The 10,480-nt window shown below is 41.5% G+C and overlaps 3 protein-coding genes and 2 non-coding genes across 5 annotated transcripts in view; 1 reads left to right on the top strand and 4 right to left on the bottom strand.

Moving 5' to 3' along the window:
- Positions 1–10,480, bottom strand: part of LOC139339377 (mitochondrial import inner membrane translocase subunit TIM44-like) — a 103,105-nt gene that overhangs the window by 71,193 nt on the left and 21,432 nt on the right. The window lies entirely within an intron of this gene.
- LOC139338491 (ubiquitin-ribosomal protein eL40 fusion protein-like) lies at positions 182–3,147 on the bottom strand. Its single transcript, XM_070973537.1, has 5 exons — positions 2,654–3,147; positions 2,199–2,310; positions 1,507–1,593; positions 1,327–1,429; positions 182–410 (listed from the first exon to the last, which is right to left on the bottom strand). The coding sequence occupies exons 2-5, from the start codon at positions 2,299–2,301 to the stop codon at positions 317–319; spliced, it is 387 nt and encodes a 128-aa protein (XP_070829638.1). The 5' UTR covers positions 2,302–2,310; positions 2,654–3,147; the 3' UTR covers positions 182–316.
- Positions 2,948–3,021, bottom strand: trnan-guu (transfer RNA asparagine (anticodon GUU)). Its single transcript has one exon. It is a non-coding gene; the product is annotated as a tRNA-Asn (tRNA).
- LOC139338489 (ceramide synthase 2-like) lies at positions 3,823–10,089 on the bottom strand. Its single transcript, XM_070973535.1, has 10 exons — positions 9,923–10,089; positions 8,666–8,783; positions 8,001–8,119; positions 7,729–7,786; positions 7,601–7,651; positions 6,337–6,429; positions 5,926–6,054; positions 5,091–5,200; positions 4,829–4,982; positions 3,823–4,727 (listed from the first exon to the last, which is right to left on the bottom strand). Exons 1-10 carry the CDS (start codon positions 10,087–10,089, stop codon positions 4,512–4,514), a joined length of 1,215 nt encoding a protein of 404 aa, XP_070829636.1. The 3' UTR covers positions 3,823–4,511.
- On the top strand, positions 4,184–4,256 carry trnar-ccu (transfer RNA arginine (anticodon CCU)). Its single transcript has one exon. It is a non-coding gene; the product is annotated as a tRNA-Arg (tRNA).

Raw genomic sequence — 10,480 nt, 5'->3', positions numbered from 1 at the left:
TCAACACACCCAGGACTCCAGCCTGTAACCACCCTTCAGCCTTCCCAGGTTAATACTCTACACTCATACATGCAGCTGGTTTCTGAGTGTCAGTTTTATAACGTGAGAGAAAATAATGATGTTTAAACTCGACCACAGATTAGCTGGAGACAGCAGATGAACACGCTGAGATGTTTCCATTATATGGAGCTGATTTATCCACAGAACACAAACCAGGAGAATATTCTGAAGAGAGCTGTGAGTGAGCAACCAGCCATTTATCAATCGTGCCTGTCAGACTGTTTTATTGACAATATAGGTCTTTGATTCCAGCAGTCTACTTCAGCTTCTTCTTGGGCCTGAGGTTACTGGTGTGTCCACACTTCTTCTTGCGGCAGTTGACAGCACGTGGATGTAAGCGAGCGTAGCACCTGGAACAAACCAATCGATCAAAATAACCATCATCATCCTGGCATCTCATCAGAGAAAAGGGCAGTGGTCCCTGTTTCATTAGGTGACAATTTACACAGCTTCATGGTTTAGTGAAGCACTTAATAACCCACTCATTATATTCCACCTTGAACTCTACCAATAAATACTGGAGGAAACTGGGGGAAAAAGTCAGACTGATAATTTTTTTTAAACGATATCATCGAGAACACTGACTACACGTGTGTCCTGAAGAACTGCCAATAAATAGTTATATTTTGATTAAGCTGGCAGACCTTTACACACAAATCTCCTTGCAGTGGTGGAAAGTAATTAAGTACATTTCCTGAAATTCCATACTTAAGTACAATTTTGAAGTTTGGATTTTATTTTATGCTACTTTATACTTCTACTCCACTACAACTCAACGGCAAATATCATACTTTTTACTCCACAACATTTGTCTGACAGCTTTAATCATTAGAAATAAAATATAAAAATAAAATAAATAAAAATAAAATAAAATATAATAAAATATAAAGTTATACATATAAAAATTACTACAAATTATTTTTTCGCATTTCCTTCCTGTCCTGTGAAAATCATGCATCTCCAAAGTTGGTGACTAATATAATACTAATAAATCATGAGGCAATGCTGCAGATTAAGCTACCTAGCAGTATATAAAATAGCTACAGCTAAACCAACCTTCACAAGCTGCAACATTTAAGCGATGAACACACTGATGCATCAATACTTTTGCTGCTACACCGAGCTATGAGCAGTCTGCAGCTCTTTTCTTCCCTGTCTGTTTGTGCCATGTGACCAAACACTTGAAATGAGTGAAATTCATTTCACTCTCTCTGATAATGAGTTCAGTGTCACCAATATGACACTGTACTGTGTTTGTACACATACTTGCGGCAGACCATCTTGTCGCAGTTGAACTTTTGAGCCAGCTGTCTCAGAGAGGGCTCGATGATGCCTCCTCTCAGACGCAGGACAAGGTGGAGGGTCGACTCTGAGGAGGGAAAGAAAAGGGCAAATGATCACCAATACCTCCTCCTTATGACATTAGTGGTGTTTGGCTTCACTTACCCTTCTGGATGTTGTAGTCTGACAAGGTGCGTCCGTCCTCCAGCTGTTTCCCAGCAAAGATGAGACGCTGCTGATCAGGGGGGATACCTCAAAACAAAACAGTCACAACTGTGGTTGGTATTAAAAGTCAATTAAAGCTTACAGCTGCTGCTCAAACTGCATCTCTGCGGCCGATGGAGTGTAACCCATGCTAGTCCTTCGATGTGGAAGGCATCGTCAAGTTAAATACTGGCGATATCAGAAAGTATTCAGTCATATTTAACTAAAATATGAAAAGGTGTTTACACGCAAAAGCATATTTGGATTATTTATACATTGTTTCATGAGATGCCATTGTTGAAGTCGTTCAAGTACATTGCGATCTATTTAAGGATAATGTGTAAGGGCAGAAAATACCTGAAGTGAAAATTGGAGAATATGAGGAGAGGAGTTGCTATTTTATTTTATTTGGGATTTGTTTATTGGAGATCAATAACAACATCACTGACTAATCAATGATCACTAGAGCAGTATAATTAGGGGGACACTGGTTGGTGCCAGTGACGGCCTCCCGAGGATTTTCTTGTTTCTAGAGCTCTCAATAAGAGGCAGCAACATACAAAGTGCACAACAGATTTTTAGTAAAAGTGGCTGAACGTGTTAATTTGAAGACAATTTCAATGCAGTTTCACGGTCTTCACAGTAAAGGGTACCTTCTTTGTCTTGGATTTTGGCTTTGACATTCTCAATAGTGTCACTGGGCTCCACCTCAAGGGTGATGGTTTTACCGGTCAGTGTTTTCACAAAAATCTGCATCTTTGTTTTCTAAGAAGACAGGAAATGTGTTGGTGAGACTTAACAAACACATTGAAATCACACTAAAAGCCAATAAAACCGTTAAGTTCAACCCTAATATTTAGATCTAACCATTTTTCAACAACCAGTTTTCCCAGTGCAGACTGTCAGCTTACATTCGAGACACTTAACATAAAAGAAAACACGTGTTCAAAAACTGCTTTCATACACGAATGCAACGTGAAATACCAATTGTACACAACCAAAAACACATCACAGGTACTGCAGACAAACCAAGTTTAACCTTTATCATAAAGCATTTCTCAACATAGAGCAAAAACGACCTTTTGAACGTTATAAAATCTGCACTTACGTCGAGACCATTCACTCGCAGTTGGGCAGAGCAGGAACTTGATGAGCCCGGTCCTGAGCTTCAGAGGAGAAACAAGCTCATCCAGTTTGGTTTTGTTTTTTTCCACCGACACATCTGCACAATTAGGGTTGGTGCTTGTATCGCAGGTGCTGACATGTTGTAGATTTATCAGCGGTGACGATCTGATGTAAATAAGCGATACATGTTAAGACGACTCTTCTGAAAACACTGTTATGAAATGATAAAAAAAAGAAAAAAAAAACATATATATATTAACGAAAACATAAATTCTGTCGTCCCTGGGTGGGCTCGAACCACCAACCTTTCGGTTAACAGCCGAACGCGCTAACCGATTGCGCCACAGAGACAACCATATAAGACTATGCTACATAAACATATATGAAATACGATGTGTTCAGACTGTACAGCATTAATAAGTCTAATTATATGTATCACCGGTGCCGTAGTGCCCCCTTGTAGCAGTTCAGATACGCGAATATTCAAGGACACTCGGGGGCATGAATTTATCTTTTTCACCGCTGGGTGGCTAATCACGACAAATAGAAAAGCATTAGCATGTGGAAGCAGAGTACATTTTAATTTGGTTGTTTTACAACACATATAACCAATAATAACAACGTAGGATAAACTCACATCCGACTAAGAAGCCAGCAGAGTGGAGCCATGATTCATTTACTCCATCTCATGGACCAGCTCCACCAATGGTTAGAGCCGTGATCAGTTTGACTGGGAACGGTGCGGCTCCACCTTTATTTACGCCATTTAGCTACATATTTACCCTTTGGTTAAGAGGTTACATTAACCTAGGTCAGTTACACCGCGGATGATGTGTTTGATGTTACTCAATGACATCATCTTTGAAACTATTGGGTCACCACATACATTCCAGTGTGGCACTCAGCGTGTAAGTGTCATCCTGGTCCAAGCCACCAGGTGGCACTGCGGCACAGAAGAAGAAACAGCATCTTTTCACAGCCTGTGACTGTATATGATGTAAACACATTTCATAAAAGCACATGCAAAACCTGCTCTGCTTTAGAAACAGCCGGAGGTAAAAACCTGAGCAAGGATAAGTCTAAAACATTGAACTAAGTATCAGAATAATTACCATGGCCCTGTGTTCTATCATCACAAGAGACAGACACAGAAAGAGTAAGATGATGGTTTTATTTCCTGCATTTGAATATCTACTGCATGTTGTGTAACAATTTCATTATTAAACAATATGTAAAAAAAAAACAAAAAACAAAACAAAACAATGTTGTCTATACCGGTCTTACATCAGCTACCTAATGTATATCTTTTATTTTGCTGTTGTTCTATCTATTAGCTACAATTTCTTTTCTGTTTTCAAACATGTCCTTTGTGAATTTGCTGAATGACAAACAGTCTGCAGTGTAGGCTGTAATGAAGAAAATCACCAGACAGGCACTGAACGCTCTCAAGTTCCTGTGCTTCACCACCATCCCTGTCCATCATTGTACAGTGGCATGTCGTGCCACTGCAGGTGCCCCAGTGGCCTAATGGATAAGGCACTGGCCTCCTAAGCCAGGGATTGTGGGTTCGAGTCCCATCTGGGGTGAGCAGCAGAGTGGCGCAGCGGAAGCGTGCTGGGCCCATAACCCAGAGGTCGATGGATCGAAACCATCCTCTGCTAAGTCAGCATTTTTCAAGGCTGACGATTCAACTCTCACTGCTTAACTTGTCTAATTGCACTCTCAATTAAAATGAAGGATACTGGCAGGAAAGAGGTTAATGCGTTGCATCCATCCTATATCACTCAGTGTGTAAAACATGGCAAAAATGGTAATGTTATGTAATAGAAATCATTAACACTTTACTGAGCTTTGCGCATCCTGTCAGCTACAGATGTCCTGTGGTTACTCAAGTTATTTAGGACGCAACTGTTGGTCAGCACACACAGTTTGGAGTTCAGAGTGTCTTTACTTTTCTCCCAACAATAATCTCCTTGGTCCGCATTTCCCTCTCCTCCTCTATCATCCTCCTCCTCCTCAACCTCACTCTCTTCATCGCTGCGTTCATCTTTTTCCAGCTGCAGACAGAAGCAGACACAGGGCCTGTATGAAAATCTCATCTCAGATGTTAAAACATATGTTGGTCAGAGGTGCCCTGTGTTTGATTGCTGATTCTCACCTTGCCTTTCAGGAACTTATAGACCATGCGTAAGATTAAGCCAGCCCAGAAGATGTGAAGAGCCTGCAGCACCATCAGCAAGACGTTGAAAAAGTAATAGCCGACGAAAGGTTCAAAGACCTCCATGGACAGCACCAGGGTGGTATGGATGATTCTGTACATAATCAGATAATTAGAGTTATGTTGAAAAAGTGTTTCTGACAATAGACTCCATCCTGCATTTAGTAGTAAAATGGAAAAGCATCTCACGAGTTAACCGTACTTGCTGGGGAAAATCACCAGGCGAGTCACAAGGAAGACCGCAGCGAACACAACAAACAGTGTGTCACACGTTCTCCTCCAGCCAGTGCCGTAGTTGAACATCTTGGCAGACTGCAAAAGTACCAATGAATTGAACTTATTACACAAATATGAAGCATAAATGAAGCTATATGTGAAGCGAACTCACAACAGTGAACAAAACATTAGTTAAACACTGTGCAAATACTTTATTTCCCCTTTCAACAAGGGGGAAATAAACATGAACATGTGTGCTTCATGTGAGCTCAGTCCATGATGAATCTGTGGCATGAGCAGCACCAATCACGTCTTTATTTTTTTTTTCTGCTGTAGTTTCTTCTTTAAATCGTTTCTCATCTACAATTCTTTGTTTTGTACACTTAGACAAATGTCGCCTCGGGCTGCTTGCTATCAGGACTCAGTCACAGGATGTGCCTGCTGAAATAAGTTGAGCATCCCGCAGGCTGCCACACAGATCTCAACCTAGATACTTTCTAAGAGCTGCCTCGAGCCCAGCGTGACCGTCTGTAGTCTGTAACATTTATACTTCTAGTTTTTCTCACCTTGGTGAGGCCACACAGAGGTAGAAAATTGGCCAATGTGGAGTTGAATCTATGGTGACCTGCTCTAATGAGATTAATTATATTTGTGAGGTCCCATGTGCTTCTTAGGCTGTGGCCCTTGAGACATGGGACTCTCAATGTACAGGTTGTTTTTTTGTCTTCTACAAAGGCTACATGAAAGCAGCCTTTCCAAGAAATTTAAGACAATACATTGAATTTAACATGAATCGAGTAAAGCACGAGATGACACGTTACCTCGAGCAGGATGTCAGAGGAGTCGTGAAGCAGCATGACCAAGGTGCCGATGCGAATGTAGTTGGCACAGTAGGAGAAACTGAGCAGGAAGATGGTGGCCAGATGATGGATCACCTGTTCTTTAAAATCCTGGCAAAAAAATATATGTAGTGAATCGACTCAGTGAAATAAAATGACCTTCGTGTGTCAACAGAATTTAAGTTCCTGCTGTTATAGTTACTTATTAACCATGTGTCCAGTGAAGTTTCTCATTGCAGCAGTAGTGCAAGTCATCAAGAAATATGACCCAGCGGAAGCGATCATCGGGCTAATACCTTCACTTATGTCCTTCTCTAAAGGCCAATGTCTTGTGAGGCAATGAAGTTTGGAAACCAGAAACATTTAACGATGAATGCATTCTGAGGTCCTCACCTTCCTCTTGATGTCCACAGAGATCCGGAGGAGCAAAGAGCCATAAAATCCCAACTCTAGCATGTAGTACCAGTAATGAGGTCTCTCCATGGGCTGTGGACAAAATATTACTCAAAAGTCAATGAAAACTTATTAAAAAAAACAGAAACATGGCGCAACTGGTGGCACAAAAATGGAACCATATCAGCAGACAGAGAAACAGCTGGAGGATTTCACTCAAAATGTCGATTAGGAAGTACACTTTGTGTCTGTTGTAGATCCTTTCAGTTAAGTACCATCAAACAAGCAGGGAATGACATTAATCTCCAACTATTCTGATAATCAATTCAGCTATTTTTCATTCAAAAAGTCCCAAGATTCACTGATTCTTCCCTTCTCAGTCTTCTGGACTTGAGGGTGGACAAAGAAGGACATATGAAGACCTCACTTCTTGGGCTTTGTGGAGCTGTAAGAGGCATTGCCACTGTTTTAGTCTGCAGTCTAGGCTACACTGAACAACATCAGGCAACATCAGGCAACATCAGGCGGGTGGTCTCTCCTCAAGATATATTTAAGGGATTGGAAGATCCCCCATGATGGCAGAGGGGGAATGATAACCGGGTCACAGGAGGAGAGAGGACATGACATGCATGATGAAATACACCCTATGACTGCTGTAAGAGATGAACTCAAATAGCCCGAGTGTCAGGGGGGTATGAGCAGCAGAGTGGTGCAGCGGAAGCGTGCTGGGCCCATAACCCAGAGGTCGATGGATCGAAACCATCCTCTGCTATATTAGTCTTTTACAAAGAAACTCCTTCTTGGGTTTTGGCAATCAGTCCAAAAAAATAGCAATTCAAAGTCATTGTTTGTTTCTTTTTAATCAAAATAATATGCTGTAGGCCCAGAAAGTATTTTTCATGGCAAGTTTGACAGCAGTCACATTTAAACAGCAGGCGGGACCTGCTGCTGCATGTCTGCTCACATCCCTTGACTCGTGTAACCATAGCATGAGTGACTGGATCTAAATTAGTGACACAGATTATTCATTGTTCTCTGTAATATGAATGAGGAAATATATTGTGCTTGTTTCACATTTCCTCTTTAAAACACATTTCATCTGTTTCCCCAAACTCAGATTTCAGTCAGACTTCCCTTCAAAACTGATTCCACATCAAACAGAGACACACGATTTATTACAGGAGGACGCTATAGTGCAGTAACAAAACAGGACACACTAATTATCCAAAGCAGTGAAATGATGTACTGTAAAGTAATGTTTCACCTGAACTGGATATTGCCTCCAACATTCACTGCGGTCCCAGAACCACGGTCTCTGTGGAGGAAGTTGAGGGGAGGTTTAAGAACACAGCTGGTCCACTAGAAATGCTACAAAACCTTTTTGAAACTCACATCAATCAAACAGGCCAGTCCGGCAATGAAGGCTGTGAGGTAGAAAAAGAACCGCCACCTGCAAGATGAAAACACTTGAAATCAGATATTTTGAGCATTAAGACAGAAAGCACATTAAAAATGTAATGAAGTCGACAAATGAACACAGCTATTGTCTCTGTATGAAGTGGCAACTTCCTGCAAAATTAGAAAAGTTCTCAAGAGCTTTTTGCAGCGGGTGGCGAAGGAAGGAAGCCGTCTGTAATCTGAACCGTGGAAGAGAAAGCACTTACGCAGCCTCACCGAACTTCTTGGTTTGACAGGGTCTGTCTTGATTCCGGCGAAGTCTGAACCAGGTCTCAATCTGCCTCTGGGTTTTGCCACAGAGCGACATCAAAGTAACTATTTCACTCTGAAACAACAATGCAATGAATGAATGAGTAAAAGTTAGCAGAACTGGCAGAAGGGAGAAAGAGATAAGAGGCAGTGGATGTTATTCTTTCCATCAGATTATCTCAGCGTCACTGTCCTGAATGGATGCTGGTATTAAGTTACTGTAAGTGTTGTTACCCCACTGGTGTTAATGATCAATTATATATATATATATATATATATATATATATATATATATATATATATACAAAAGCTGGGAAGGAATAATGTGTGTGTGTGTGTGTGTGTGTGTGTGTGTGTGTGTGTGTGTGTGTGTGTGCATCTGCACATATGGTGATGTGTTTTCCCTCAGGCTGGGTTTTCCAGGAACAAGGATGTGTTACCATCACAACACTCAAGCACAACTCACAAGAGGAAGTAAATGTCTCAAATGAACATTGGAGACATTTAAAAACCGTTCGTCTGGATCCTTTTTCATTGTGCTCAGATAACTTCCTCCAGTTTAAATCAAAATGTGCCACAAATCAAGCTGAAGCGCACGCATGCTGAGGCCTTTCAGACCGACCTGTGTCGGCTGTCTGCTCCTCTTGGTGTAAAACGACTCCAGCTTCGGGGAGGGGGCAGCACTCACTTGTGATCTATTCTTCACCCCCAAACGTCTGCCCATGGGTGGGGCAAAAAACCTGCAGGCAAAGAAGACAAAAGACAGCTTACACAAATGATAACATAACACCCTCTGTAGGACAGTCAGGCGCGCAGTTGTTTAGCTGTACTTAAGGCTGTATATACAACCTCTGTGTGTTAGAGCAGCTAACAAAACACTGTGTGTGTGTGTGTGTGTGTGTGTGTGTGTGTGTGTGTGTGTGTGTGTGTGTGTGTGTGTGTGTGTGTGTGTGTGTGTGTGTGTGTGTGTGTGTGTGTGTGCAGAAATGTTACCACTAAGCCTGACACATATTTGTATTCAAGATATGATAAAATGTTATCAGTTCACAGGAGGGAAATTTAGCATTACAGCACAAGAAACAGGCCAGAGCTGCAATTAGAAACATGACAGGCCTTTAAAGAAGTATTCTAAATATACACAGATGTCTAGAAAACTATATGTACTAAATGTGCAAAAATGTGATATAATTGAAAACCATTTATATATACATAAACCTTAAATAAAAACTATGAGATAACAGAATACTACAGAATAAAGTAGCACAGCATGGTGGAATAATACCACATGATAATGACATTTTAACTGGGTTTAACCAGCCATTTGATTCCACTCACTCTTCACTGCCATGAATGTTACCACAGTGAACCCACTGGAGATGTAATCAACCAATCAAAAACCCTGAAGGCAGTGTGTGTGTGTGTGCGTGTGTGTGTGTGTGTGTGTGAGAGAGAGAGAGAGAGAGAGGCCTTTGAGGTTTGTTTGCACTCAGAACAAGCTCACTGCAACACTACCTCTGTCTTTGTGACCAACAGTTTCTCATAAGAGATTTTTAAAAGCTGATAACTGAGCATGTGCTTCTTTAGATTTTTCTCTTCAATTTGAAAATCATGACCAAAAAGTATCCCATGCAAACAGACTCTGGTCTGCAGTAAAATTCAAAGTAACTTTCATTGACTGTCTTAGGCAACATGTCTATGTCTCTCCAAGTCAAATAATTCTGGCTTTTTCAAGCGTGATCCCTCCTAAACGAGGAATGTAGATATTATTGTGTTTAACTGTCAAAGACACACAGACCACATTGCCCTGACCTGTAAAGCCTACCACATCCCACCCAAACACATCACCCAGCACGGAGCAAAGACAGCAGGTGTGTTTTACCTCTCAAACACGTAGCGCAGGCCGACAAAGCCCAGAGCGAGGGGCAGCGCTATGAGGAGGTCCTGGGGTAACGGTCGGTCAGAGTCTGCCAGCTGTTCCATGTCTCTCCAGGTCACACCTGGAGGGAGCCAGTAGTCCTGCCTCCATACGTCAGGTAGCAGGGCCATTCTGCTGTGGATGGACAGGCAGAGGTGATGAAGACAGTTACACATGGTGAAGATGATGTTTATACCAGATGTTTCCTCATAGTCCAAGGAAGTCTGCTACTTGGATTGTACCAGAGTAAGCAGGCAGTGCGTAGAGTGAGACCTCAGAGGCAGAATCACTCATTTGATTGTTTATTTGTGTGTGTGTGTGTGTGTGTGTGTGTGTGTGTGTGTGTGTGTGTGTGTGTGTGTGTGTGTGTGTGTGTGTGTGTGTGTGTGTTAGTACTGTACCATAAACATCCTGAGAGCTTATGGACAATATGGTGTAATATCAGCCACATATAATATCTCTACCTCCACAACAAAAACTCCATCTAAATAATATTATCATCATTAATAAATAATACAAAAG

This window comes from Chaetodon trifascialis, chromosome 11 (assembly GCF_039877785.1).
Source record: "Chaetodon trifascialis isolate fChaTrf1 chromosome 11, fChaTrf1.hap1, whole genome shotgun sequence".
Lineage (NCBI taxonomy): Eukaryota > Metazoa > Chordata > Actinopteri > Chaetodontiformes > Chaetodontidae > Chaetodon > Chaetodon trifascialis.
Note: the sequence above shows the minus strand (reverse complement) of the source record. Positions and strands in the feature narration are given on the sequence as shown.